Source organism: Myiozetetes cayanensis, unplaced genomic scaffold (genome assembly GCF_022539395.1).
Source record: "Myiozetetes cayanensis isolate MyiCay16 unplaced genomic scaffold, myiCay2020 scf41, whole genome shotgun sequence".
NCBI lineage: Eukaryota > Metazoa > Chordata > Aves > Passeriformes > Tyrannidae > Myiozetetes > Myiozetetes cayanensis.
The window spans coordinates 1,095,966-1,123,423 of NW_026087643.1; the positions used below are offsets into that span (position 1 = coordinate 1,095,966).

The 27,458-nt window shown below is 52.4% G+C and overlaps 8 protein-coding genes across 12 annotated transcripts; 4 read left to right on the top strand and 4 right to left on the bottom strand.

The window, feature by feature from the left end:
* The first annotated feature begins 7,629 nt into the window (after positions 1-7,629).
* On the top strand, positions 7,630-8,040 carry LOC126647825 (feather keratin 4-like). The gene has a single exon (XM_050330356.1). The coding sequence runs from the start codon at positions 7,630-7,632 to the stop codon at positions 8,038-8,040; it is 411 nt and encodes a 136-aa protein (XP_050186313.1).
* A 2,117-nt stretch (positions 8,041-10,157) lies between these two features.
* LOC126647826 (claw keratin-like) lies at positions 10,158-10,547 on the bottom strand. Its single transcript, XM_050330357.1, has one exon. The coding sequence runs from the start codon at positions 10,545-10,547 to the stop codon at positions 10,158-10,160; it is 390 nt and encodes a 129-aa protein (XP_050186314.1).
* A 2,573-nt stretch (positions 10,548-13,120) lies between these two features.
* On the top strand, positions 13,121-13,547 carry LOC126647824 (claw keratin-like). The gene is given in 2 exon segments (XM_050330355.1): positions 13,121-13,144; positions 13,146-13,547. Coding segments are annotated over 2 exon segments (426 nt in total).
* Positions 13,548-15,699: 2,152 nt separating this feature from the next.
* Positions 15,700-16,191, bottom strand: LOC126647924 (claw keratin-like). Of its 3 annotated transcripts, none has more exons than XM_050330522.1 (2): positions 15,924-16,191; positions 15,700-15,845 (listed from the first exon to the last, which is right to left on the bottom strand). In XM_050330522.1, exons 1-2 carry the CDS (start codon positions 16,189-16,191, stop codon positions 15,700-15,702), a joined length of 414 nt encoding a protein of 137 aa, XP_050186479.1. The 3 variants fall into 3 exon arrangements, with proteins under 3 accessions (XP_050186479.1, XP_050186478.1, XP_050186477.1); XM_050330521.1 differs by having other exon boundaries at positions 15,700-15,800; positions 15,855-16,191; XM_050330520.1 differs by having other exon boundaries at positions 15,700-16,191.
* A 1,574-nt stretch (positions 16,192-17,765) lies between these two features.
* On the top strand, positions 17,766-18,257 carry LOC126647923 (claw keratin-like). Of its 3 annotated transcripts, none has more exons than XM_050330517.1 (2): positions 17,766-18,102; positions 18,157-18,257. In XM_050330517.1, the coding sequence occupies exons 1-2, from the start codon at positions 17,766-17,768 to the stop codon at positions 18,255-18,257; spliced, it is 438 nt and encodes a 145-aa protein (XP_050186474.1). The 3 variants fall into 3 exon arrangements, with proteins under 3 accessions (XP_050186474.1, XP_050186475.1, XP_050186473.1); XM_050330518.1 differs by having other exon boundaries at positions 17,766-18,033; positions 18,112-18,257; XM_050330516.1 differs by having other exon boundaries at positions 17,766-18,257.
* A 2,182-nt stretch (positions 18,258-20,439) lies between these two features.
* Positions 20,440-20,868, bottom strand: LOC126647925 (claw keratin-like). The gene has a single exon (XM_050330523.1). It carries the CDS (start codon positions 20,866-20,868, stop codon positions 20,440-20,442), a length of 429 nt encoding a protein of 142 aa, XP_050186480.1.
* Positions 20,869-22,401: 1,533 nt separating this feature from the next.
* On the top strand, positions 22,402-22,791 carry LOC126647915 (claw keratin-like). The gene has a single exon (XM_050330509.1). It carries the CDS (start codon positions 22,402-22,404, stop codon positions 22,789-22,791), a length of 390 nt encoding a protein of 129 aa, XP_050186466.1.
* Positions 22,792-24,980: 2,189 nt separating this feature from the next.
* Positions 24,981-26,367, bottom strand: LOC126647917 (scale keratin-like). Its single transcript, XM_050330511.1, has 2 exons — positions 26,330-26,367; positions 24,981-25,833 (listed from the first exon to the last, which is right to left on the bottom strand). Exon 2 carries the CDS (start codon positions 25,809-25,811, stop codon positions 25,572-25,574), a length of 240 nt encoding a protein of 79 aa, XP_050186468.1. The 5' UTR covers positions 25,812-25,833; positions 26,330-26,367; the 3' UTR covers positions 24,981-25,571.
* Positions 26,368-27,458: the final 1,091 nt, after the last annotated feature.

The following is a 27,458-nucleotide window of genomic DNA, read 5'->3' on the forward strand; positions in this document are numbered from 1 at the left end:
GCAGTGTGGAATCCACAATGTGGAATTTGCCATGGGGGGGGACGTGCAGATGAATAATGCAAAGGAAATACATTTCCACATCGACCAACACACAGCAACAGCTAAAACTTAACGAGTGATTAGGCTGAGAATTAATGTGCTCACGTTTCCCTGCTGTAATTTCCAGGGAACAGCGTTTCCAGCATCCTTCCCCACCCCACCAGGATTTTTTTCTTCTCTTCAGGTCTCGGAATGCACAAATCAAATCCGCAGCTCCTTTTTTCCGTAAATCAATCCCAGCTTCAGGTGGCTCCCGCACGATCCTTTCAGTACCAACAGCCAAGAGCTCTGGCAAGGCTTCATAACCATTTATTACGGATGTACACAAGCTGAGCCTTGCAAAAAACCTCTGGATTTGGACATCCAGGTGTTGAGCAACTCCTTGCTCTTCAGAAGGAACACGAAGGATCGCGGGTGTTGCTTTTTCACCCGAGATCATTTTTTGTGCCTTTTGTTTTTTTCCTTTTCTTGCCATCAGAAGCTTTTTGAAATTTGAAATTTGAAATGAGTCACCTCTCTCACATCCCCCAGTGCTTTCTGAAGAGCGTGGGACAATCCCAAGCCAAGCATCTCTTGCCCTGGGCCATCCAGGGTGCATCAGGCTGAGTTTGCATCAGTGCATGAATAGGAAATATTCGTGGGTTTTGAGTATCAGTGGCCTTTAACAGCCCCCTGAACGTGTCTCTTGGAGTGCTCTGTTTAAGTGCAGGTGAGCAAGTCAAATGTAGCAGCTGCCACCACCATGGAATCCTGGAATGGCTTGGCTTGGAAAGGATTTTAAAGATCTTCTGGTTCCACCCCTTGCCGTGGGCAGGGACACCTCCCACTAGCCCAGGTTGCTCCAACCTGGCCTTGGACGTTCTTATTCCCTGGGAGAGCTCCCAGTGTCCTCAAGGAAAGAGTTTCAGCATATTTCTGAATGTTTTAAATTGATTTCCATCCCACTACAAAGCTCACATCATGTGACTCAATTTGAATAAGTCCTGGAATCAGATCTTTCCCTGTCAAAGCAACGATTCACCTGCATCAGATCCATCCGGGTCAGATGCACCTGATAAAAAGCCTGGAATGTGCAAAGGGATTTTTATCACTTCAAAAACTTCCCCAGGCAGCAGATTCTTCGTTCCCAGTTCTCTCAAACACCCTTTTCTTTCCCTTTCCAGTTTCAGAGGAGCTTCTCCCATGAGCAGGACCAGGACAGACAATTCTTACCAATCACATTCTGCTTTTTTTTTTTTTGCTCATTTCCTCGTTTTCCAACTTCTTTTACTTTCTTCACAGCAAGTTTCTGGTCTGCCCTCTCAAGGAACTTCCCAGCACTGACACCCACAGTTCATTTGGAAGGAGCAAATCCAAACTCCTCATCTCTAACCTGCTTTTGCTTTTCCGCACTAAACATTGGATCAAAGGAATGGGATGATCCAAATCCTCATCCCTAACCCCGTCTTTGCTTTGCCTGCACTAACCATGGGATGAACCAACTCATATTTCATCAGATTCCATATGATCAGGTAACACCACCACTTTAAATTAGGCAGAAAAACCTCATTAACGACGCTTTGTTAATCCAGTCATTATTAGTTTCTAGCATTTAAATTCCCATTAAATTCGAGGGGCCCCCCCCAGGGCAAACATGTGGCAGCAGAGGCTTGTGCTGGACAGCATTTCTCACCCTGTAGCCACCCCAAGTGCCGGGGAGGACCCGGGATGACTCACATCAGATTTCCCTGCTCCGCCCACGGGTTGCTAAAAATACCTCCTTCCTTCTCCCGCATCGTTTGTTTACATTCCTGCGGTTTTGTTCCTGATTAAAATAACTTCGGGTTTCCCCCGGGCCCGTAAATCGCCCTGAAGATTTCAGATGATTGTGTGGGATTGCCCTGGGGATGGAGCGGGGGTTTTAAAAATTCCCTTCTCGAGCACATCCTGCTGAAGCGCCAAGACTTCCAAGGGATGTTGTGGAGGCACCACCACATCATCATCTGCACCTCCCACTCGCTCCAACCTGGATTTGGGCACTTCCAGGGAATGGGGTAGCCACAGATTCCCTGGAAAACCTCCCCAGCTTCCCAGGGAACAATTTCTTCCCTATAGATCCAAGCTGTACTTTCATTCTGTCAGTCTGAACCCATTTCCCCTTTTCCTTTCCCCGCATTTCCCAGTGAATTATTCCTCCCCAATTATTCCTCTTCCACCCACCTTCCCTCCACTCAGGGGCTTCAAAAGCGAGAGAAGGAAAACATTTTGGTCCCTTTGTGCCGTGAAATTAATGGGATTTTATATTCATTATATCTATGTAATATTAATATTAATATTAATAATTTAAATAAGACTTGGGGTGGGTGGAAAAAAACCAAAACTCCCCATTTAGAGGGAAGATGAGGCAGGTTGTGCAATGCCACATGGGGCAACCAGAGGGAGACTGAAGGTTGCAGGATCAACTCTCAGGAGCTCCACCTCTAAACGAGGAACAGGATTAATTAAAGCACGCAGGGGATCAGGAATTCAAAAGGGATTTGACATCATTGAAATAATTTTTTTAATATAAAAATAAATAATTAAATAACAATTTTAAAAATAAATTTTAAAGTAATAAATTTTTTTAAAATAAAAATAAATTAATTAATTAGCTTTCCTGCTCTGACCAACCCAGCATTTCGATTTTCTTGCTTTACAGTCGGTTTTAGTTTAGCTCTGGTCAGCACAGGGTGATGATTCTTCTGCCTCACTCCCTTCATTCCCTTTCCTTCTGTGCTCCCTCAACATTTATTTCCTCTGAGTTTCTCCTGCCAACACTTCTTGGTCATTTTTTTCAGTGTTCAGAGATCTAGCTTAATCCCAGCTCGAGGTGAACAAAAAGTGCAAGTCCTGGGCTCTCCTCCTAAATTTAGGGGATTTTTGTTTTGGTCTGTGAAGCCCTGGAAAGAAAAAAACACACCCAGTGAACCCCAGTCCCACCACACCCCTAGGGGAGTGGGAGCAAGAAGGTCATCACAAGAACATCAGAAAGGAAAATTTCCCCTTTCACCACCCAGAAGACCTTCCAAAAGGACTCTTGACCTGCCAAATATTCTTGGGGAAGACCATTTTAATGATCATTTTTATTTGTCAAAACCAGCCTCTTTCTGCCAGAACTGAGGGTTTAGGAGGTTTTTTTCTGGGAACACCCTGCAGAGTTGAACACCCCGGGGATGTTCTGAGGCCTCCAAAGGTTTCACAAAAACACCTTAACACAGCTGCCTGTGCAAATAGTTGCGTTGTCATAACACCCAGGGGTGCCACCCAGTCTTGTGTCACCTTAAAGGAGATAAACCAAGGTCATCTCTGGCGTCGCCCTAATTAGGCTGGGGAAGGGGGGTTCACTGCCCCGAATTTGGGCTTGTTCAGCTTTCCCCATCACGGCTTGTGCAAAATCAGAGGTTGTGACAGCTCAGGAACCTGTGAGGCGCAACTAACTCTGCTGAATTCCAGCCCCTTCTGCCCCGAGGGCAGAATTCTTGCTGATATAATGTTTGTCGGGGGTGATGTCAGCAAGCTGAGCCTCTTTGAAGCGAAGGGGGGGGATGATGGGGCTGCATCAGCAAGGCAGCCACCCCAAAGCAAGTTTGCCTTTGATTATTCCTCATTAGCAGATGCTCCTGACTCAGCTGCACAAACAAAACTCCTGCTCGGCTCTGAAGCCCGACAGGACTGGTCTGACAGCACAAACCACCTTAAGCTCGGCAGGAGTCAGCCTTAATTCTGCCCCTGCCTTGCACAAGGGTGTCATTTTCTCCAGCAATTTCAAATTAATGGGCCCCTGCCGAGCATTAACATTCTGTTATTGTGGTGTTTGCAGTCTGAGCTGGCTCTTTATTCCCTTTGTTAGTCATGGAATGGTTTGGGTTGGAAGGGAGCTTAAAAATCATCTCATCCCACCCCCCTGTCACGGGCAGGGACACCTTCCACTAGCCCAGGTCGCTCTAAGCTGGCCCTGGATGCTTCCAGGGATGGGACAGCTGTGGAATTACCTTCCCAATATGGGATATTTCTTCCCAGCATCCCACCCAAACCTCCTCTCTTTCAGTTGGAAGCCTCTCCCCTTGTCCTGCCACCACAATTCTTGAGGAGCCAATACCAGTCACTAGAGCCCAACACAAAAACTGGGTAGAAAAGAGAAGGTTCTGCTCTAATATTGATACATTATGGCAGAATTTTGAGGAGATTTAATAATTTTCTACTTCAGGGGACTGTGTTTTTATCCAACAGCCAGGATTTGGTGCCCAGTTGTGTCAGGGCTCTCCCAAATCCCACAGAACACCTCATTAGAACCCCATTGTGGGGTGAATTTTGTACTTGCTCCGTGTTCTTTAATACCCATGGTTTGAAAGTGGAATTTTGGGAGGATCATCCTTGCAGCAGGAAATTGCCAGAGAATTAGAACCATGATTTACAGATATTTACCTTGCATATCTATGGAAATATATGCATGTATAAGGATATTTATGGATATCTATGGATATCTATGGATATCTTTTGGAACCAAGAGATACGGACAAATTTGTGAGGGGAAGAAAATAGATATTTAAATATTCTGGACTATTTTCAGCAGAATTTTGAGCTCCTCTGCCACAGACAACCCTACTTTGTTGGGGTTAAATCACAGAAACCTGATGGCACAGGCTGGACATCATCCCACCAGCACTGATGGACCCAACCCTCTTCCCTCCGGATGGAAGTGGCAAGCACATCAAAACGAGCCAAAACCACCCTCGTGGTGCTTGTGAAATGGCATTAATTATATCCTGATTTTATGAGGCACCTCCTTACCCCCCCCCTCTCCCTCCCAGGGCTGTGGAGCTTATCAAGGAACATTCCGGAGACATCAAGAAATGAGATTTCAAAGAAGTCCTCCAACATCGCGCAGGGAAAATGATTTGCTGCCAGTTGGTAATGACACATTTGGGCTGCTCTGACCTCACACAGGGCGAATCGTGGCCGGTGTTTCATCAGCTCCTCGTTTGGAGGTGCATTAATCGGCGGCAGCTTCGCTTCTACTTAAAAAAGATAACGCTGGGAGGGCTTTGCCCTTGGAATTCGCACCGGATCCTTCCTCTGATTCAACAGCACATCTGGAAAGCTCGCCAACACCACCTCAGATGGGAAACAACCCCTGATTTTCTAGAGTCTAATCAAGGAACGGGCACAAATACTCAACTTGTACTTCCTAAGAGGGGGGGGGAAATCAGCCTTGGCTCCTGGCACCGCTGACACATCCAAAGCCTCCCCAAGATAAGCCACCCAAAACTCTTAATTAATTCTCGGTGTATTTATAACCAACCCTTAATGAAACCGGTGGAGGGGAAAGCAGGAAATTTCGAGATGAAAAGGGCTCATCTGCATTTTGTTATTACCCAACTCGGCTTTAGATAATCACAAGCAGGGAGGTAAAAACAATCCCTGCCACTGCAAGGAGGAATAAATGCAGCAGGGTTTGCTTCACAAGTAATTAAAGTGCTTTACACAAAGGGTGTCTCAGCCCCTCCAGGCATCCAGGGGAGGGTATAAATACTCTCTCCACGCCAGTTTTTTTCTTTACTGCTCCTCTTGACTTGTTCTCTCCGGTTCCCTGAGTAAGTTCGACTTAACAGCTCTAAAAACCTCGAGTTTAATTGGGTTTTTGCTTGAGTTTGGCGTTAAAACCGGGACTAAACCTCGCAGAGGTTTTAGGAAGCACCTCCCTGCAGGTGATTTCTAGGCTGGAGAAAGGGTGGGAAAATAAAAGCGAGGGGTTTTCAAGGATGGTTTGGGATTTTAAATTCATTTTAAATGATGACTTTCAGTCTCTTTAGTTCTGAAAAGTTTTTAGGGGATCTCCGAGAAGAGATTTTGGGACTGGTTTTTGCACGTGAGGTTTTAGGGTGGGTTTTGCAGGTATTGCTTGATGGGGGGGATTCAGCAGTTGTAAAGTGGGGAATTCATGGATAACTCTGGAAGTAAAATCCTTGCTGGAAGTTCACTTGGTGCAGCTCCACTGCTGGTGTTTTAATCTGCCCATCCCTCATTTAATTGGAGTCCCAACAGGTGGTGATTAGAGACCATTAAGGTAACTTTCATTTCTAACTGTTAAAACTTTGCCAGCATTTGAATGTGCTTTTGCAGAGATTAAATTCTTGCATCTTTGTAGGTCAAAGCTCCATTTTAACCTGAGGGGATTTGGAGGAAAATGCTCTGCTTGGGTGTTGTTGTTTGTTTTTTTAAATTTTGAGAGTTATGCCTTTAATTTACAAGCTTAAAAAATATTCTGCTTTTACACCAAGGCTTTAACCTGAAGAAATGAGCATTCTTAAATAGGCGTCTCCCTGCTGAATGTGCAGTTTTCTTAGTTGGGGTGACCATATCACCACAATTTAATATTTTAATTTATATGTTTTATTTATGAAATGAGTATTTAATCCTCCCACTCATTCCCAGCCTTTCTTTTTTATCCTGTGTTTTAGTGGAATGTTTTATGCCTGAAAAGAACAGGAGTGCGAATGGAAAATAATACAGAAAATTAGGCAAGGTGCTTAATTAACAGATTATTCCCATGAAACACGTGGAAAATCCAGAAATTTTTCCCCCTTGTGCCCCATCTGGGAAATGCAGGAGGCAGGAACTGCCCCGGGAAATTGTGTGGGAGGAAAAGGGATTGTGTGGGAACAAGTTCTGGCAAGTCTTCAGGACACATTCCAAAGGAATGGGAGGTTTCAGAGCAGATTTGGGGCTTGGGGGTGACACCCAAAAAATGGGGAGGAGTGTTTTGGGGTTTTTTTAATTCTGAAAATGAATCGAAAGCAGGGGGGGGGAAAAGCATCTTTTTCTGCTCCTAAGCCCATCCTTAGTTAAGTCCTGTGAATCCCATTCCCACCTCTAAAAGAGCTCCTAATTCTTGGCTTCCCCAGTGCCAAAAACGTGCACCTTTATCTTCTGTTTTATTCCAAAGTGAGTGGTGACTTTCTGGCAGAACTGTTAACTTGTGAGTAGCAGGGATCTCCAGGCTGCATTGAAGAGCACTCAATATTGTGGGAAAGCCAATTTTTTTTAAGGTGAAAAAGCTCCTTTTTTTCCGAGGTGAAAAGTTCTCAGTGGAGTTAGAAAAGCGCACTTTTAAAACCAGGACATTTTTGGGGCTGTCACCTGCTTGAAAAACTCTCAGCCTTGGACTCCTGGTGGGTCCCTTCCCACTCGGAGCATCCCGTGATTCTGTGAAAGCCCAGGCACACAATGAAAGGCGAGGTTCAGGCTGGATATTAGATGGTTTTTCGCCCAGGCACACAATGAAAGGCGAGGTTCAGGCTGGATATTAGATGGTTTTGCGCCCAGGCACACAATGAAAGGCGAGGTTCAGGTTGGATATTAGATGGTTTTTCATCCAGAGAGGGTGTAACAGGGACGGTCACATCCCCAAACCTCCCAGAGCTCAAGGAACGCCCTCGGGGTCGGGGTGGGGTTGTCGGGTTGGGGTTGTCGGGGTATCCGTGCAGGGCCAGGAGTTGGGACTCCGCGATCCTTCCAGCTCGAATACCCTGTGATTCTGTGCCGTTTTAGGCACCTCCCCACCTCCAGGAGATGACGTCCACCCAGCTGGCCTGTGCCAACAACCCCTGCGAGGCCAAGTGTCCCCAGCCCTTGGCCACCAGCAGCAACGAGCCCTGCGTGGTGACCTGCGGCGACTCGCGGGTCATCATCTACCCGCCGCCCGTCGTGGTCACCTTCCCGGGGCCCATCCTCACCACCTACCCCCAGCAAACCGTCGTGGGATCCTCGGAGGCTTCGGAGGTGGCCCTGGCGGAGCCTCCCAGCGCGGCCCCTCTGCCCTCGGAGGTGGCGGGCAGGTTGGAGGCGGCCGCCGACAAACTCCCTGCCCAGGCGCTCGCCCGGCCCGAGCCCCGCTGCGCCCCCAAGTATTCCTACACCTACTCCTCCCAGTGGACGCATCCCTGCAATTCCTACCGCTCGGGGAAACGCTGGACTCACTGAAAAAAAAAAGGGAAAGGAGGTGGGGCGGAGGAAAAAAACGCCGGAGGGAAATTTCGGGCTGGAGTCGAGAGGCTCCCACCGGGATGCTGCGAGCGCTCGGTCCCCTCCCCGGGAGAGGCTCCCGTGTTGCGCTGTCTCGTTCTGCCTTTAGCTTAGAGCTGCTTCTCCTCCGGTTTTGCAGCAGCGTAGCCGTTTGCTTCCGTTGCGCTTTGCCTTTTTATTCCCGGTCGCTTTGTTGGCGCTGAACTTTTTAAATTAAGAGAGGCGACTGCGGGCGCTGGGAAGTGCCCAGAGCAGCTCTGACATGGGAAAAAAAAAAAAAAAAAAACAACCCGTTTTCTTTTTCACAGACTGCACCACTGGGATGCTGGTGGTTGAGCAGAGCCTCCCTGCAAAGATGATTGTGTTCTTCTATGGTTCTGCTCCAGATTTGTAGGAAAGCTGCCTCTTTCCAAATAAACGTCCTGTACCGAAATAAATCTGCTGATTTTTTTTTTTTCTTTGCCCCGTAACAGAAGGGGAGGTTTTAGGTGGGTGTTAGGGAAAGGTTCTTCCCCCACGGGGTGGTTGGGCACTGGAATGGGCTCCCCAGGGCAGTGGGCACGGCCCCAAATATGCCAGAGCTCAAGGAATGTTTGGACAAAGCTCTCAGGAAGGTGGTGGGATTGTTGGGGTGTCCTGTGGAGGGTCAGGAGTTGGACTCTGGTGGTCCTTGTGGGTCCCTTCCAACTCAGGATATGATTCTATTATAATAATTTCCCCCTTTTATTTATTAATTGAACTTATAGTATTGTTTATCCCAAGTGGAATAAATCCAGGGATTCCATGTTTCGTCTTGAAGTGCAAAAATGTCACAAAATCCCAGGAACATTTTTTTGTGCAGCTGCAGCTTAAAAAGCCTTTTCTGAGGGAAACTCAGAGGTGCCACAAATGGTTGAAAAAATGAATTCCCAGCTAATGAGGTTTAACAAGCCCAGGAGCTGGTGTTGCACCTGGATTGGGACAACCCCCAGGATCAATCCAGGATGAGCAGGTGGAGAAGGGGAGAGGCTGGACAGGACCCAGCCCAAAACCCCTGTGCCCTGGGCTGATCCCACATGCGTCAGCAGCAGGGCAGGGGGGGATTCTGCCCCTCTGCCCCCTCCAGACCCCCCCTCAGGCCCCCCTCCAGCCCTGGGGAACAGCCCAGGGAGGACATGGAACTGTTGGAGCCACTCCAGAGGAGCTGAGCAGAGGGATGGAGCACAGAGGAAAGGCTGGAGAGTTGGGATTGTTCATCCTGCAGATAAGAAGGCTCCAAGGTGAGCCAGTTGTGGCCTTTCAGGACCTGAAGGGGCTACAAGAAACATGGGGAGAGACTTTGGGCAAGGACCTGGAGTGGGACAGGGGGAATGGGTTCAGACTGACAGAAAGGAGGCCTAGATGGGACTTTGGGAAGAAATTGTTCCCTGTGAGGCCCTGATACAGGTTGCCCAGAGAAGCTGTAGCTGCCCCATCTAGTGGAAGGTGTCCCTGCCCATAGCAGGGAGGTTGGAACAAGATGATCTTTAAGGTCCCTTCCAACCCAAACCATCCTGTGATTCTATGATCTAACATTTCACCTCATTGCTCAGTTAGAGACATAATTCCAGCCTGGATGAAGAGAAAATTAATAACAAAAAAACATTATTCATGCAATGAAGATTCTTTATTGTGGATGGAAAATGCAACAGAGAGTGGCAGCAAGACACAAACCAGCACAGGCACAAGGAATTGGAAACACAAAAATCCTAAGGCAGCAGCAAGGCCCAAGCCAGGGCTCCACCCCAAAGATTCCCCCTTCCTCTTGCAGGTTGGGAGTCTCCGAGCTGGGCAGAGCAGGGCAGAGGCTCATCCGAGGGTCAGAACAGCTTTGTTGTAGGGCAGGGAGAGGGGAGCTTTTGGGGGCCAGTGCTGGAAACCCCAAAGCCACCAGCTGAGGGCTCTGCAGGGTCACCCTGTGCAAATCACAGGCAGCTGCTCCTGCAGCCTGAAGAGGGTCTGGAAGCTTCATCCTGGCTCAGGTGGGAGAGGCCGAGAGGGGCTGGTTGTGGAGCCCCAGGGCAGGGGCAGCACTGAACTCCCTGCACATTTGGGCTTTAGCAGGGGCCACAGCTGCCACGGCCCCAGCCACGGCCCCAGCCCCCATAGCCCCCACAGCCTCCAAAACCCCCATAGCCATAACCCCCATAGCCATAACCCCCATAGCCACCCAGGCCTCCATAGCCATAACCCCCATAGCCCCCACGGCCTCCAAAACTGCCCCCAAAGCCCCCTCCAACAGCAGGGACTCCTGCTGAGCCCACAGCACTCTGCTGGGGGAAGGAGCTGAGGATGGGCCCGGGGAAGGTGACCACTGAGGGTGGGGGCTGGATCACCACCGTGGAGTCGGGGCACTGCCGCACGCAGGGCTCGTTGCACGTGTCAGCCAGAGGGGCCGGGGTGGCCACCCCACAGGAGGAGGGGGCACACAGGCTGGAGCAGGACATGGTTCGGTTCAGGAGGTAAAGCTGCAAAAAAAAACAGAGGCAGAGGATGTGAAGCCATCGGAGAGCGTCCAAAGGAGGCGACAAATACGGGGAAGGGTTTTGGTTTGAAGCCGGGTGAGGGCACTGAGGGGACTGGGTGTGTTCAGGTGGAGAAGAGGAGGCTGAGGGGAGACCTCGCTGCAATTCCAGCTTCCTGGGGAAGGGCAGAGGAGGGGCAGGACTGAACTCTATTCTGGGTGAGCAGGGACAGCACCCAGGGAATGGCTGGAGCTGTGTCAGGGCAGGCTCAGGTTGGATCTCAGGACAAGGTTCTTCCCCCAGAGGGTGGTTGGCACTGAACAGGCTCCCCAGGGCAGTGGGAAAAGCCCCAAGGCTGCCAGAGCTCCAGGAGGGTTTGGATGATCCTCTGGGGCACAGAGTGGGATCTTGTGGGATGGTCCTATGCAGGGCTGAGAATTGGACTCAGTGATCCTTGTGGGTCCCTTCCAACTCAGCCTATTCTGTGACTCTGTGATCTCTGTGCAAGGTCTGACCCACATCCCACCTGGAACCTGTGTCCCAGGACGTGCTCTGGATCATCTCAGGCATTCAAAACCCCGTTCCCCAGGGGAGAAACACCTGTTTAGGTCCCTTGTTCCCCTCATGGTCCCTCATTCTCACTGCCCACAGGAGTGGGGGAAAAACTCCCTCATTTCCAAAGCAGATGGAAAACCCCCAAGCTCCCAAAGGCCTCGAGTCCACTGGGATAATCCCAGCACTGTGAAAAGGTGGAACACAGAGCCAAAGATCCCTTGAGAAAGCCACGGACGAGGAAGGAAGGATGGAGGTAAGACATGGACTTACCACGAGGGTTGATGAGGAGAGTCAAGTGGAGAAGCTGGATAGAGGTCTGGGAAGCCCTCAGCTCTTTTATACATGTCCAGCAGTGCCTGAGGCACTGGCCAGAGGGTGTTGGCAGAAGCCCCAGCTAATCATAAAATCATAAAGCGGACGAACCTCATGACACAATTGCAATATAGGGCAATTATATCCATCCTAATTGGGTTTACTAACCAGTAAACGTACCCTGGAGAGCAAACAGCTAATGAGAGGGACAGATCATGACAAATCACTACATGAAAGATCATTTGTTGCCGTGGCTGAGCTCACAGCCCCAATAAAGCCCGATCTGTCCCTAATCCCCCGCTTTGCTTACGCTCGAGAGTTTTGGGCATCACACAAGAAAAGCTCTTTGAAATCCTTGGCACAGCCAAGACATCTGTCATTACTTCACTTTTACAAGCTGGTAAGCAGGGGAGGAAGAAGCCACCCCACTCACCCAGGGCAGATCCCAAATTGCCAGCTTGGCCCTGTCCTGGCAGGGGTGGGGAAGGGGAGGGGGTTGCAGGACCACAGACTCACTGGAAGAAGGGACCACGGTGGGTCATCTGGTGCCACCTCCTTGCTCAGGGAGGGTCATCCCAGAGCACATGGCAGGGGGTTGCATCCAATTTCAGTTTCTCCATCATGGCAGGAACCCATTGCAAGTCAATGAACAAGACAATTGAAGGGCTCGTGTCGTGCAGAGGTCTTTCCTGAGTTGGTTTTTTTTTTTTTTTTCCTGACTATTCACACGGAAAGTTGCAATTTCCCGCCATCTTTTAGGACCCTTGGAAATGGGGAAGCAATGCTGTATTTCCTGAGTAATATTTTCGTTCCATGAAGTATCAGAAGAACTTGGAACATGCTGCTGAAAGGCTTATGGATGATAGGAAAATGGTTAGGAAAATAAGAAGAGGTCGAGACCACTTTTTCACTGATGTGCTGTGGCTATTCCAAACTTGTAATAGAGCAGATGAAGGGAGGTTTCAAGGATCATCTTTTTGACAATAGGCTGACAATTTCTCCATACACAATGAGTGCACACTCACCACACTGTGATACCTCCAGTGAGGGAGATTCTAAGAAAAAGAAATTTTCTGCCAGGAAAATTTCTGCCAGGTTGGCTGAGCAGCCCCAGAGAACCAGGCTGCACGTGCCCGTGGTCCCACAGGCACTGAGGGCTCACGTGCAGGGCTGGGCTGGGGCTCAGTGTGGTGTCCCTGGGCACTGCCATGGCCCACAGGATGCCTAGGATTGTTCTGTGTCAGCAGAGTGAGGGACTGGGGATAAATCAGGGTTTATTGGGGCTATGAGTTACAGCAGCACCTTTTCTTTCATGTGATGATGTGCCATGATCTGTCCCTGCCATCAGCTGCTTCATGTCCAGGGCATGTTTGAACACAAGTGTCCACAAAGAGGGGATGACATATATTCGTCACATCATCTGTGTCATGAAGCTTTTCAATTCCCAATTACCTGGAGTTTTGGCCCCTACCCCCTTTCCTGTCGCCTCGGGCACGGTGGGACAGGTATAAAAGAGCTGAGCTCCTTGCAGACCTCTATCCACACTCCTCCACTCGACTCTCCTCAACAACCGGGTAAGCCCAGCTCTCACAAACCTCTTGGGAACTTCTCCTTCCTCCTTCTATGCAACTTCTTCCTCACACCTTTGCTTTCTCCCTGTTCTCCAGAACTCCTTGCCTGTGGGAACCATGTCCTGCTCCAGCCTGTGTGCTGCCCTCCTCCTGTGGGGTGGCCACCCCGGCCCCTCTGGCTGACACGTGCAACGAGCCCTGCGTGCGGCAGTGCCCCGACTCCACGGTGGTGATCCAGCCCCCGGCCTCAGTGGTCACCTTCCCCGGGCCCATCCTCAGCTCCTTCCCCCAGCAGAGTGCTGTGGGCTCAGCAGGAGTCCCTGCTGTTGGAGGGGGCTTTGGGGGCAGTTTTGGAGGCCGTGGGGGCTATGGGGGTTATGGCTCTGGGGGTTATGGCTATGGGGGTTATGGCTATGGGGGTTATGGCTATGGAGGCCTTGGGGGCTCTGGGGGCTGTGGGGGCTCCAGAGGTGTCGGCACCTGCGATTTCGGGGGCTGGCGCAGTGGCCACAGGTACCTCAGTGGCAACTGCGGGCCCTGCTAAGCCCCTCACCGAGCGCGGCCACAGACCCAGGAGAGCTCCAGGAAACCCCTCAGCACATCCCGACACGGCACCTGAAGGAAGGACACCCCTCGGGCATCGCTGGGCTCCACAACTTGGGCACCTCGTGCCTGCTGGGGGCCCAACTCTGCCCCTTTCCTGCTGTGCTTGAGCCTCCCCTCCGGACCTGCTGCCTCCTCCCTGCACAGCCCCGGGCTGGGCTCCTGCTCCTGCTCCCAGCGGGGCTCGGCTGAGCTCTGCCCACTGCCAGGAGCCAGGAAGCCCTTGGCCAGGGCCCTGCTCTTCTGGTAACTCCTTCCTCCCCTCCAACTGCAATAAAAGTTGTCTTTGCATTGCAATGTTGAGCCCTGGTTTCATTTGCTCTGTCCTCCACACCCAATCCCTGAGTGGCACCGGGGCTTTCCAGCAGCTCCTGCTCGGTGAATCCTTAGGAGAACCTGTGGGAGCTGCCAGGCTTCCTCCTGCCTGGCTCTGACCATCCCACCCCTCTGCAGGACAGCCCCCACAGCGAACACCATCATCATCTCCCTCCACAGCAGCTTCTCCCTGGTTGCCCTTCCTGTCTCCTCCCCACTTTGGGTTCCTGCTCTCTGCAGCCCAGCCAGGGCTCCTGGGCCTCACAGGCACTTCCCTGCCCTCTCTGGACATTCCCAGTGGGCTGCCTGAAGCCCCAGAACTCTGGGGACTGGAACACAAATGGAATCACTCCAACACACATGGCCCAGCTCAGAGTCACTTGGGAGGCCGTGGGTCGAGAGGGGAGAGGGTGAACAACCCCCAGCACCTCCCCAGCTCCTTTGCCTCCATCCTCTCCTACAGTCTTGCACCCCCACACCACCTCCGTGTCCTTTTTTTACTATGGGTTCCACTGCTCCTTGGAGCCCTCCTGGCCCCTTCTTGTCTCCAGAAGCCCTTCCTGGGATTCCCTGTGTCACCCACACATCCCCCATGGACACAGCTCTGCCCAGGAATGGCAGGAGGGCTTCCCACAGCCCCGTGCTCTGGACCACACTCTGCTGGGCATGGGTGGCCTTTGAATCCCATGGAGTCTACGTGGCCAAGCTGGAGTAAGGGGTCCATGGGGTCTGTGGGGCCTGTGGGGCCTGGCAGGACTAGGGGGCTCAGAGGGTCCATGGGGTGTGTGGGGTCTTTGAAGCCTATGGGACAGTTGTGGCCTATGTGGTCTATGAGGCCCAAGGGACCTATATGGACCAGGGGGCTTATGTGGCACATATGGAAGGCAGTGACCTCAGGAGGGTGGGCAGTTTGACCCAAGGGTGTTGGGCTCTCCAACCTCCTGCTCCAACAACTTTGTCCTTCATGACACTGAACACCTGGGGATATTTCATGGCCCTGAGAGGAAACTTGGCCAGATTTGGCTGGATCTGTCTCACCACCCATTCCCAGTGACCACCATCTCCAGCTGGGAACATGGACATGGCCAGAGACCCTGGACATGCACTTGGTCATCCCTCCATTTCCCTGGACCTCCAGATGGGACCAATACTAGGCTGATCAAAGGAGGTGGTGCCAGGCAGGCTGGTTTGACAGAGGACTTGGAAGAGTTTTTGCAAGACACTCATGGCACTTTCCCATGGTCAACATGGGCTTTGGGAAGGTCTTGTGTCTCCCTGCTGGCATCATCTCTAACACATGGACCAAATGCCCAGAGGCTCCAAGGGCACTGCCATGGGAGATTCCAGCAGACAGACAGACCCTCCCCAGGATTCAGGGGAAGTGGGAAACAAGGAAGGATGAATTAAAACCAGGGCTCAACATTGCAATGCAAGAAAGCTTTTATTGCAGCTGGAGGGGAGGAGGGAGCTGGGACAAGAGCAGGGCCCTGGCCAAGGGCAGGCCCATCTCCAGGCAGAGGGCAGAGCTCCAACGAGCCCCAGCCCAGGAGCAGGAGCAGGAATCACAGAGCAAGTCCTGTCAGCAGGGACAGAGAGTCTCATGGGGAAGCTCAGGCGGGGCAGGAGGAAGGCAAAGGTGGTTCCCAGGCAGGCACGAGGTGTCCAAATTTCAGAGCCAGTGATGCTGAAGGGCTGGTTTTCCAAAGAGGGTCGTGTCGGGAGGTGCCAGCGGCTCTTCTGGAGCTCTCCTGGGTCTGTGACTGCACTCGGTGAGGGGCTTAGCAGGGCCCGCAGTTGCCATTGAGGTACCGGTGGTTACGGCGCCAGCCCCCGTATCCACAGCTCCCATAGCCCCCATAGCCTCCCCAGCCCCCAAGGCCTCCCCAGCCCCCATAGCCACCACAGCCTCCCCAGCCCCCAAGGCCTCCATAGCCATAACCCCCATAGCCGTAACCCCCATAGCCTCCAAGGCCTCCATAGCCGTAACCCCCATAGCCATAACCCCCATAGCCCCCACGGCCTCCAAAACTGCCACTAAAACTGCCCCCAAAGCCCGCTCCAACACCGGGGACTCCTGCTGAGCCCACAGCACTCTGCTGGGGGAAGGAGCTGAGGATGGGCCCGGGGAAGGTGACCACTGAAGGTGGGGGCTGGATCACCACCGTGGAGTCGGGGCACTGCCGCACGCAGGGCTCGTTGCACGTGTCAGCCAGAGGGGCCGGGGTGGCCACCCCACAGGAGGAGGGCAGACACAGGCTGGAGCAGGACATGGTTCCCACAGGCAAGGAGTTCTGGAGAACAGGGAGAAAGCAAAGGTGTGAGGAAAGGGTTGTGTTGAGGGAAGAGAGGAGAGATCCCCAAGATCTTTGTGAGAGCTGGACTTACCCGGTTGTTGAGGAGAGTCGAGTGGAGGAGTGTGGATAGAGGTCTGCAAGGAGCTCAGCTCTTTTATACCTGTCCCACAGTGCCTGGGGCATCAGGAAAGGGAGTGGTGGCAAAAACTTCAGGTAATTAGGAATTCAAGCTGACAATCTTCTTGATAAATATAATGATAGGTGTCAACTATAGGCCTCCTCATGGTGGACACTGGTGTGGAAATGTGTCCTGGAGTGCAAGGAGGTGATGGGAGGGACAGATCCTGGCACGTCATCACATGAAAGAAAAGGTAACTTAACCCTCAATAAACCCTGATTTGTCCCTAATCCTTCCCTTTGCTTACACAGAATAATCCTGGGCATCCTGTGGGCCACGGCAGTGCCCAGGGACTGAACCTCACTGAGCCACAGCCCAGCCCTGCACGTGAGCCCTCAGTGCCTGTGGGACCACGGGCACGTGCAGCCTGGCTCTCTGGGGCTGCTCAGCCAACAGCTCCTGGCACAGCCCTCCATGCTGGGCAATCCCAGCCCCTCACAGAGGGTCAGGCAGGACCGTGCCCACAGCCAGGAGGCTGAGGAGCTCACAGTACCCTGAGCCTCTTGCTGCCCATCTGCTCCTCCATTGGTGTCCCCTCTCCCAGAGCTCTCCCCAGTTCTGTCCCACTGCTCTCCACAGCCCCTGGGTGGTTGTGGCTTTGCCACATGTGGCACCTGTCTCCTCTACTCTTTGCGGGCCAACGAGTGAAACATGGACCTAAAAATCCCAGTGACTGCAGAACCTCAGAGGAGGGAATTCACAGAGATGGTGTGGGACCCCAAGACCATGAGATGAGCAGTTTGTGCTGACATTGGGAGTTGATGGGTGTTTGGGAGTGACCCTAAGCTTGGAATGGCTTCTCCTTTGCCCAATCTGCTGGTGCCTCTGTTTACCAGCCTGTAAAAGGGAGGTAATGACAGGCGTGATGGCTGGGACAGGATTTCAGATGCTTCTCCAAGATGCCTGGAATTCCTCTCTGTAAGCAAAATGTGGGATTAGTGACAGATTGGGGTTTATTGGTTCAGCTCCAGCAGCACCTTGTCTCTCATGTAATGATGTGCCACGCTCTGTTCCTCCTATCACCTCCTTTCACTCCAGGGCACGTTTGCACACCAACATCCCGGTGTGGGGATGACATATAATTCTCTTGCATCATTATCTTTCTGATGAAACTTAGCTTGAATTCCTGATTACCTGGAATTTGGGCCCCCACCCCCTTTCCTGTTGCCTCAGGCACCATGGGACAGGTATAAAAGAGCTGAGCTCCTTGCAGACCTCTATCCACACTCCTCCACTCGACTCTCCTCAACAACCGGGTAAGTCCAGCTCTCACAAACCTCTTGGGGATCTCTCCTTTCTTCCCCTCAACACAACCCTTTCCTCACACCTTTGCTTTCTCCCTGTTCTCCAGAACTCCTTGTCTGTGGGAACCATGTCCTGCTCCAGCCTGTGTCTGCCCTCCTCCTGTGGGGTGGCCACCCCGGCCCCTCTGGCTGACACGTGCAACGAGCCCTGCGTGCGGCAGTGCCCCGACTCCACGGTGGTGATCCAGCCCCCGGCCTCAGTGGTCACCTTCCCCGGGCCCATCCTCAGCTCCTTCCCCCAGCAGAGTGCTGTGGGCTCAGCAGGAGTCCCCGGTGTTGGAGCGGGCTTTGGGGGCAGTTTTAGTGGCAGTTTTGGAGGCCGTGGGGGCTATGGGGGTTACGGCTATGGGGGTTACGGCTATGGAGGCCTTGGGGGCTATGGGGGTTATGGCTATGGGGGTTATGGCTATGGAGGCCTTGGGGGCTGGGGAGGCTGTGGTGGCTATGGGGGCTGGGGAGGCCTTGGGGGCTGGGGAGGCTATGGGGGCTATGGGAGCTGTGGATACGGGGGCTGGCGCCGTAACCACCGGTACCTCAATGGCAACTGCGGGCCCTGCTAAGCCCCTCACCGAGTGCAGTCACAGACCCAGGAGAGCTCCAGAAGAGCCGCTGGCACCTCCCGACATGACCCTCTTTGGAAAACCAGCCCTTCAGCATCACTGGCTCTGGAGCTTGGACACCTCGTGCCTGCCTGGGAACCACCTTTGCCTTCCTCCTGCCCCGCCTGAGCTTCCCCACGAGACTCTCTGTCCCTGCTGACAGGACTTGCTCTGGATTCCTGCTCCTGCTCCTGGGCTGGGGCTCGTTGGAGCTCTGCCCTCTGCCTGGAGATGGGCCTGCCCTTGGCCAGGGCCCTGCTCTTGTCCCAGCTCCCTCCTCCCCTCCAGCTGCAATAAAAGCTTTCTTGCATTGCAATGTTGATCCCTGGTTTTAATTCATCCTTCCTTGTTTCCCACTTCCCCTGAATCCTGGGGAGGGTCTGTCTGTCTGCTGGAATCTCCCATGGCAGTGCCCTTTGAACCTCTGGGCATTTGGTCCATGTGTTAGAGATGATGCCAGCAGGGTCTGGGTTGGCAAATCCCACCAAGCTTCCCCTGCTGTCCCACCACAGATAGACACAAGACCTTCCCAAAGCCCATGTTGACCATGGGAAAGTGCCATGAGTGTCTTGCATAAACTCTTCCAAGTCCTCTGTCAAACCAGCCTGCCTGGCACCACCTCCTTTGATCAGCCTAGTGTTGGTCCCATCTGGAGGTCCAGGGAAATGGAGGGATGACCAAGTGCATGTCCAGGGTCTCTGGCCATGTCCGTGTTCCCAGCTGGAGATGGTGGTCACTGGGAATGGGTGGTGAGACAGATCCAGCCAAATCTGGCCAAGTTTCCTCTCAGGGCCATGAAATATCCCCAGGTGTTCAGTGTCATGAAGGACAAAGTTGTTGGAGCAGGAGGTTGGAGAGCCCAACACCCTTGGGTCAAACTGCCCACCCTCCTGAGGTCACTGCCTTCCATATGTGCCACATAAACCCCCTGGTCCATATAGATCCCTTGGGCCTCATAGACCACATAGGCCACAACTGTCCCATAGGCTTCAAAGGACCCACACGCCCCATGGACCCTCTGAGCCCCCTAGTCCTGCCAGGCCCCACAGGCCCTACAGACCCCATGGACCCCTTAGTCCAGCTTGGCCACGTAGACTCCATGGGATTCAAAGGCCACCCATGCCCAGCAGAGTGTGGTCCAGAGCACGAGGCTGTGGCAAGCCCTCCTGCCATTCCTGGGCAGAGCTGTGTCCATGGGGGATGTGTGGGTGACACAGGGAATCCCAGGAAGGATTTCTGGAGACAAGAAGGGGCCAGGAGGGCTCCAAGGAGCAGTGTAACCCATAGTAAAAAAAGGACAGGGAGGTGGTGTGGGGGTGCAAGACTGTTGGAGAGGATGGAGGCAAAAGGAACGGGGAGGTGTTGGGGTTGTTCACCCTCTCCCCTCTCGACCCACGGCCTCCCAAGTGACTCTGAGCTGGGCCATGTGTGTTGGAGTGATTCCATTTGTGTTCCAGTCCCCAGAGTTCTGGGGCTTCAGGCAGCCCACTGGGAATGTCCAGAGAGGGCAGGGAAGTGCCTGTGAGGCCCAGGAGCCCTGGTTGGGCTGCAGAGAGCAGGAACCCAAAGTGGGGAGGAGACAGGAAGGGCAACCAGGGAGAAGCTGCTGTGGAGGGAGATGATGATGGTGTTCGCTGTGGGGGCTGTCCTGCAGAGGGGTGGGATGGCCAGGGACAGGCAGGAGGAAACCTGCCTAAGGATTCACCGAGCAGGAGCTGCTGGAAAGCCCCGGTGCCACTCAGGGATTGGGTGTGGAGGACAGAGCAAATGAAACCAGGGCTCAACATTGCAATGCAAAGACAGCTTTTATTGCAGTTGGGGGGAGGAAGGAGTTACCAGAAGAGCAGGGCCCTAGGCTAAGGGCTTCCCTGGCTCCTGGCAGTGGGCAGAGCTCAGCCGAGCCCTGTCAGGAGCAGGAGCAGGAGCCCAGCCCGGGGCTGTGCTGGGAGGAGGCAGCAGGTCCGGAGGGGAGGCTCAAGCACAGCAGGAAAGGGGCAGAGTTGGGCCCCCAGCAGGCACGAGGTGCCCAAGTTGTGGAGCCCAGCGATGCCCGAGGGGTGTCCTTCCTTCAGGTGCCGTGTCGGGATGTGCTGAGGGGTTTCCTGGAGCTCTCCTGGGTCTGTGGCCGCGCTCGGTGAGGGGCTTAGCAGGGCCCGCAGTTGCCACTGAGGTACCTGTGGCCACTGCGCCAGCCCCCGAAATCGCAGGTGCCGACACCTCTGGAGCCCCCACAGCCCCCAGAGCCCCCAAGGCCTCCATAGCCATAACCCCCATAGCCATAACCCCCATAGCCACCCAGGCCTCCATAGCCGTAACCCCCAGAGCCCCCACGGCCTCCAAAACTGCCCCCAAAGCCCCCTCCAACAGCAGGGACTCCTGCTGAGCCCACAGCACTCTGCTGGGGGAAGGAGCTGAGGATGGGCCCGGGGAAGGTGACCACTGAGGCCGGGGGCTGGATCACCACCGTGGAGTCGGGGCACTGCCGCACGCAGGGCTCGTTGCACGTGTCAGCCAGAGGGGCCGGGGTGGCCACTCCACAGGAGGAGGGCAGGCACAGGCTGGAGCAGGACATGGTTCCCACAGGCAAGGAGTTCTGGAGAACAGGGAGAAAGCCAAGGTGTGAGGAAGAAGTTGCATAGAAGGAGGAAGGAGAAGTTCCCAAGAGGTTTGTGAGAGCTGGGCTTACCCGGTTGTTGAGGAGAGTCGAGTGGAGCAGTGTGGATAGAGGTCTGCAAGGAGCTCAGCTCTTTTATACCCGTCCCACCGTGCCTGAGGCGACAGGAAAGGGGGTAGGGGCCCAAACTCCATGTAACTGGGAATTCAGGCTGAAAAGCTTCATGACACAGATGATGTGACGAATATATGTCATCCCCTCATTGTGGACACTTGTGTTCAAACATGCCCTGGACAAGAGGCAGGTGATGGTAGGGACAGATCATGGCACATCATCACATGAAAGGCAAGGTGCTGCTGTAACTCACAGCCCCAATAAACCCCGATTTGTCCCTAATCCCACATTTTGCTTACAGTGAGGAATTCCAGACATCTTGGAGAAGCATCTGAAATCCTGTCACAGGCATCACGCCTGTCATTACCTCCCTTTTACAGGCTGGTAAACAAAAGCACCAGCAGGTTGGGCAGAGGAGAAGCCATTCCAAGCTCAGAATTACTCCCAAAGACCCATCAACTCCCACTGCCAGCACAAACTGCTCATCTCATGGTCTTGGGGTCCCCCACCATCTCTGTGAATTCCCTCCTCTAAGGTTCTGCAGTCATTGGGATTTTTAGGTCCATGTTTCACTCACTGGCCACGCAAAGAGTAGAGGAGACAGGTGCCACATGTGGCAAAGCCACAACCACCCAGGGGCTGTGGAGAGCAGTGGGACAGAACTGGGGAGAGCTCTGGGAGAGGGGACACCAATGGAGGAGCAGATGGGCAGCAAGAGGCCCAGGGCACTGCGAGCTCCTCAGCCTTCTGACTGTGGGCACGGTCCTGCCTGACCCTCTGTGAGGGGCTGGGATTGCCCAGCAAGGAGGGCTGTGCCAGGAGCTGTTGGCTGAGCAGCCCCAGAGAGCCAGGCTGCACGTGCCCATGGTCCCACAGGCACTGAGGGCTCACGTGCAGGGCTGGGCTGTGGCTCAGTGCGGTGTCCCTGGGCACTGCCATGGCCCACAGGATGCCCAGGATTGTTCTGTGTAAGCAAAAGGAGGGATTAGGGACAAATCAGGGTTTATTGGGGGTTAAATTACCTTTTCTTTCATGTGGTGATGTGCCACTCTCTGTCCTTCCCATGCCAATGTCCCTGTGCGTGAATTACCTATAATTGTCTCGCATCATGAAGCTTCTCCCGTGGATTTCATGATTATCTGGGGTTTGGGCCCCCACCCCCTTTCCTGTTGCCTCAGGCACCATGGGATGGGTATAAAAGAGCTGAGCTCCTTGCAGACCTCTATCCACACTCCTCCACTCAACTCTCCTCACCAACCGGGTAAGTCCAGCTCTCACAAACCTCTCGGAGATCTCTCCTTTCTTCCCCTCAACACAACCCTTTCCTCACACCTTTGCTTTCTCCCTGTTCTCCAGAACTCCTTGCCTGTGGGAACCATGTCCTGCTCCAGCCTGTGTCTGCCCTCCTCCTGTGGGGTGGCCACCCCGGCCCCTCTGGCTGACACGTGCAACGAGCCCTGCGTGCGGCAGTGCCCCGACTCCACGGTGGTGATCCAGCCCCCACCTTCAGTGGTCACCTTCCCCGGGCCCATCCTCAGCTCCTTCCCCCAGCAGAGTGCTGTGGGCTCAGCAGGAGTCCCTGCTGTTGGAGGGGGCTTTGGGGGCAGTTTTGGAGGCCGTGGGGGCTATGGGGGTTATGGCTATGGAGGCCTGGGTGGCTATGGGGGTTATGGCTATGGGGGTTATGGCTATGGGGGTTTTGGAGGCTGTGGGGGCTATGGGGGCTGGGGCCGTGGCTGGGGCCGTGGCAGCTGTGGCCCCTGCTAAAGCCCAAATGTGCAGGGAGTTCAGTGCTGCCCCTGCCCTGGGGCTCCACAACCAGCCCCTCTCGGCCTCTCCCACCTGAGCCAGGATGAAGCTTCCAGCCCCTCTTCAGGCTGCAGGAGCAGCTGCCTGTGATTTGCACAGGGTGACCCTGCAGAGCCTCAGCTGGTGGCTTTGGGGTTTCCAGCACTGGCCCCCAGAAGCTCCCCTCTCCCTGCCCTACAACAAAGCTGTTCTGACCCTCGGATGAGCCTCTGCCCTGCTCTGCCCAGCTCGGAGACTCCCAGCCTGCAAGAGGAAGGGGGAATCTTTGGGGTGGAGCCCTGGGTTGGGCCTTGCTGCTGCCTTAGGATTTTTGTGTCTCCAATTCCTTGTCCCTGTGCTGGTTTGTGTCTTGCTGCCACTCTCTGTTGCATTTTCCATCCCCAATAAAGACTTCACTTTGCTGCAGTAACTTGGTGTTTGGTTGGTTTTTATGAGTTTGCTCTTCTGATTGTCCACCTTGAGCAGGGACATGTTCACAGAGTCCCTGAATCCCTGAGGTTGGAAAAGCTCTCCAGGATCATCCGAGTCCACCCTGTGCCCCATCCCCACCTTGTCCCCCAGCCCAGAGCACTCAGTGCCACTTCCAGTCCTTCCTTGGACACTTCCAGGGGTGGGGACTCCAAACCTCCCTGACCCTCCCCTGCCAAGGCCTGACCACCCTTTCCAGGAGGAAATTCCTCCTGAGATGATGTTGATCCTGAAGCTCAGGCCACATTATTCAGTGAACAGAGTTTGTGAGCTGTTCAACAGCTCATTGACACCCTTGTGTTGTAGCACACAACGGGTACAAACAAGTCATTATCCCCATTCTAAGGGACAGGTTTAAAGGGAAAAGTATCAGTTAATTTATTTATCCCTTCTTTGGTCCTTTTCTCCAGCAGAAATACACGGTGTCTTCACAATTTACCACGGTAGATAATTTTAGAAGTTCAAAGAAACTCTCAGACGCTCGTAACTATTTTATGTATTTATAGTGTGTTATTAGTCTATTAAAAGCTTAATTCTCTTCTCAGGTGCTTCATTATTGAAAAACAGTCACTTCAAAGGTGCGTGTTGGGGCATTTCAATGCTTGCTTTAGTCACAGTGGGATTTTATAGCCTTCAAATTTTTCATTCAAATGTGGCTCTGCACAGCCAACCACCAGAGACCCTAAAATTGCCTCCTTTGCCTTCTCATCCTCAAAATTCTGATTTCTTTCTTAGCTTTATCTTAAGACTTTCCAATACATGTGTTGTATTCCACGGATTTTTAACTCTTTCTGTTAACTCAGTCCCCTGATGAAGCAGCTAAAAGTGCAGTCTGTGGAACTCCTGAGAGTTTTTTAACATAATTTAACATAATTTAACATAATATTGTCTCTCTAAATTTGTGCTCTCTGACACACAGCTCTGCAGTTTTTACTGAGCAACTTGTTTATAACTTCCCTATATTTTATTAAATAGATTTAACTGATGAAAAGATTGAAATTAGATGAGTTACTGCTTAATTTATAAACCTTAATGCCAAGGTCACCAAATCATTGAGTGATTCCCAAGGAAAAAAGCTTCTCAGAAGCCCTGGGAAAGCTCCATCCCCAAAGTTGCTGGAAGTAAAATCCAAACAGCTTTCCTGGCAAAGATTTTTGATGAATTTTGAGTTCATATTTTGTGTTGTAGCCTATTTTGTGTTCCTTTTATGGGACTGGGAGGCCATAGCTGGAGTTTGGTGTTTAGTCCTGGTCCCCACAGTTCAAGAAAGACAAGGAGATAGCAAAGAAAGTCCAGCAGAGGCCACAAAGAATTATTTGGGGTCTGGAGCATCTCTGATGAGCAGAGGCTGTGGGAACTGGGCCTGGTTATCCAGAGAAAAGAAGGCTGGGAGGGGATCCCATCTATCCATACAAATATATCAAACATCCACACAAATCTCTCATCTGAAAGGGCTCCCATCCATCCATCCACTTATCCATCCAAATATCTCCAAGGGGTGTCAGATGATGGTCAGCTGAGGGTTATTAATTTGCAAAATTAGTGTGCTCAGGTTGAACTGAGCTTAAAATGAGTTTCATGAGAGCCACAGGGTGCTGGGTGTCTCCTAAAACATCAAGCCATGGACAAAAAAAATCTCTGTATATCCAAGCCAGAAAAAGAAAACCAGGGACATGTAATGATGCTGGAACATTTTTTAATAAGAATAAAGCTCACAATCTAAAACAGCACAGAAAGCAGAAGCAGAAAGAAATGGGTACAACATGAATTTATATCTGCAGAAAATCTCCCGGTTTCATGGGAACAATTTTGCTGGAGCATTTTGCTGCCCATTTCCATTATTAAACCTTTCCACTTGTATGAAGTCCAATGAAACAAACCTGATTAGATGAATTAATGTTTCTTTGGTGTAGTTTCCAAGGCAGCCAAGGCAGAAATACATCCCTAGGAGGGCTTGTACAGGCACACTCTAGATTTCATTCAAATTAGCCGGGAAAGAGCCATAAATCAGCTAAGTAGTTTACCCAAATTAACCAACACTAAACCCGCTTTCCTCCACTCCACCACCAAACCCTGGCAGGGCTAAGAAACCAGCAGAGAGAAAAAAAAAAACCTAAAAAAATAGGAAGACAAAACGCTTTGGAAGAACATCTGAAGCTCTACAGGAACGCTGAGCATCCCCGGGGTCCCGCAGCCGTCCCGGAGCATCCGGCAAAAAAAAAGGGGCGGCGAATTCCTTAATTCCAGCCGGTTTTTCGCACCCTCCGGGTTTAGCAGGGGTAGCAGGGGTAGCAGCTGCCGTAGCTGTACCTCTGGGTGTAGCGGGAGGAGTAGGGGGAGCAGTAGCGGGTGCTGTAGGAGGGGCAGCAGTCGCGATACCCGCACAGCCCCCCGACGCTCTGGTAGCCACAGGGGCTCCCGCAGTCGTAGCTCCGGTAGCTGTACACGGTCCCGTAGCTGCAGGGGGAGTAGCAGGAGTCCTCACACTGCCTCTGGTAGTAGAAAGTCATCTTGAGGTGGAGGGAGGCGAGCCTGAAACGGAGCAGGAAAAAAATAATAAAAAAAAAGCCTGTGAGGTGCGAGATGAGCAGAGAGGAAATCTCGGGGACGTGCAGCAAAGGCGCTGCCCGGCTCTCTGTGCGCCCGTCTGTTGTTCTCTCCTGGTTTTTAAACCCCTAACCCCTCCATCCTGAGCTTTTCCCACCCCTCAATGATTGCACCCCACGGGGAAATGGGATTTGTGAGCCGCGTCAAAAGAGCTGGCAGGGAATAAACCAAAAACCCCTTCACAGCCGTACCGAGGCAAAGGCTTTAAGGGAAAAGGGGATACACGCGGGAATGACACCGTTTCAAACATTCCAATACTAACTGAAATCCAGGAAGAAAGGGCTGTTTTACATACGAATAATTCCCGTCAAATCCCAGCCTTAATTCCCAATGCCTTTATCTTGTAGATCGGCGGAAAAGAAAGCGGGGGGAAATAGTATCAAATATTCGTTATTCACCCGAATTTCCTATTCTGACTTACCCAAGTGTCCAAGGAGGAGAGAGCAGGAGAAGTGAGTGCCCGGTTTTCGGCTGTGCAGGGTTTTTATAGAGCGCCCAGTCCCGCCCCCCACCCCTGGGTCAGCTCCAATTACCAACCCCTTTTTGCCTCCCCCCATGACTCCTTCTCATTGATATCCTGCTCCTCCGCAGGGTTTCTGATTATTGGTCCAGGCAACACCCCGCTGGTGCCTTTCATCTCCAAGCTACCCAGGGCAATTAAGCCTTGGTATCATCCTGCTGAGTTGGCTCTTGAGGACGGCGACAGGTCGCCAGAAAATGCAGAGACTCACAAATTCCCGAAGACTCACGAATTCTCTTCGGCTTGGAGAAGCAACGTTGGCCCACTCGCTTCCCTCTGCATTTTTCCCCTCTCTCCCACCTTGGAACACTGATGGAAGGGAAGCACAGCCTCTGCTTTTCACGTGTTTCATAACTCTAATGACCAAACCTCTCCAACATTTCCTGTTGGGGGTTGGGGGGGGGGATAAAGACCATCCATTCCTTTAATCCCATCACGCAACGGGACGGGATTGATTCAGCCCGAAAATTGGCCTGGAAGCACCGAAATGGTATGTACACAACTCATCTGCAGAGAGAGGGGGGGAAAATACCTCCCCGAGACCCAATTCTGAAGCTATAAATCACCACTTAATAAAGCACAGAAACGGCACAACCTAATGGAGCTTTTTTTGTTTTTTTGGGAGCGGGTCTTACATAACCCGGGCGAAGCAACGTGGCATTAACGTTTCAATAATAAATCTCTTTGTGCGGGGAAATATTTAATAAGTGTTAATGAAGGCTTTGATATGCAAAATTGAGAGAAAAGGACCCAAGAACTCCTGACTGTGCCTGTCATTATCCTGCCTTTTGGATTGCGGGTAAACAGCAGCGTTTGGAGGTGAAGGTCAGCAGGGAAGAAGACCAAGTGGCATTCGCAGGGCTCAGCATTAATCATCAAATTAAATTAAACACCTCGACAACACTAAGAAAACATCCCATTAAACCATATTTGGAATTTGGGGGATTCCTCAGGAAAGTTGCAGTTATTACAGAGATAAATCCCTGTTTTGCTCAAAAATGAGCTAATCATTTTCGGAACTAAATGTGAA

Excerpts from the sequence above, each read along its gene's own strand:
- LOC126647825 (XM_050330356.1), top strand. The coding sequence starts at position 7,630 with ATGACGTCCACCCAGCTGGCCTGTGCCAACAACCCCTGCGAGGCCAAG.
- LOC126647826 (XM_050330357.1), bottom strand. The coding sequence starts at position 10,547 with ATGTCCTGCTCCAGCCTGTGTGCCCCCTCCTCCTGTGGGGTGGCCACC.
- LOC126647924 (XM_050330520.1), bottom strand. The coding sequence starts at position 16,191 with ATGTCCTGCTCCAGCCTGTGTCTGCCCTCCTCCTGTGGGGTGGCCACC.
- LOC126647923 (XM_050330516.1), top strand. The coding sequence starts at position 17,766 with ATGTCCTGCTCCAGCCTGTGTCTGCCCTCCTCCTGTGGGGTGGCCACC.
- LOC126647925 (XM_050330523.1), bottom strand. The coding sequence starts at position 20,868 with ATGTCCTGCTCCAGCCTGTGCCTGCCCTCCTCCTGTGGAGTGGCCACC.
- LOC126647915 (XM_050330509.1), top strand. The coding sequence starts at position 22,402 with ATGTCCTGCTCCAGCCTGTGTCTGCCCTCCTCCTGTGGGGTGGCCACC.
- LOC126647917 (XM_050330511.1), bottom strand. The coding sequence starts at position 25,811 with ATGACTTTCTACTACCAGAGGCAGTGTGAGGACTCCTGCTACTCCCCC.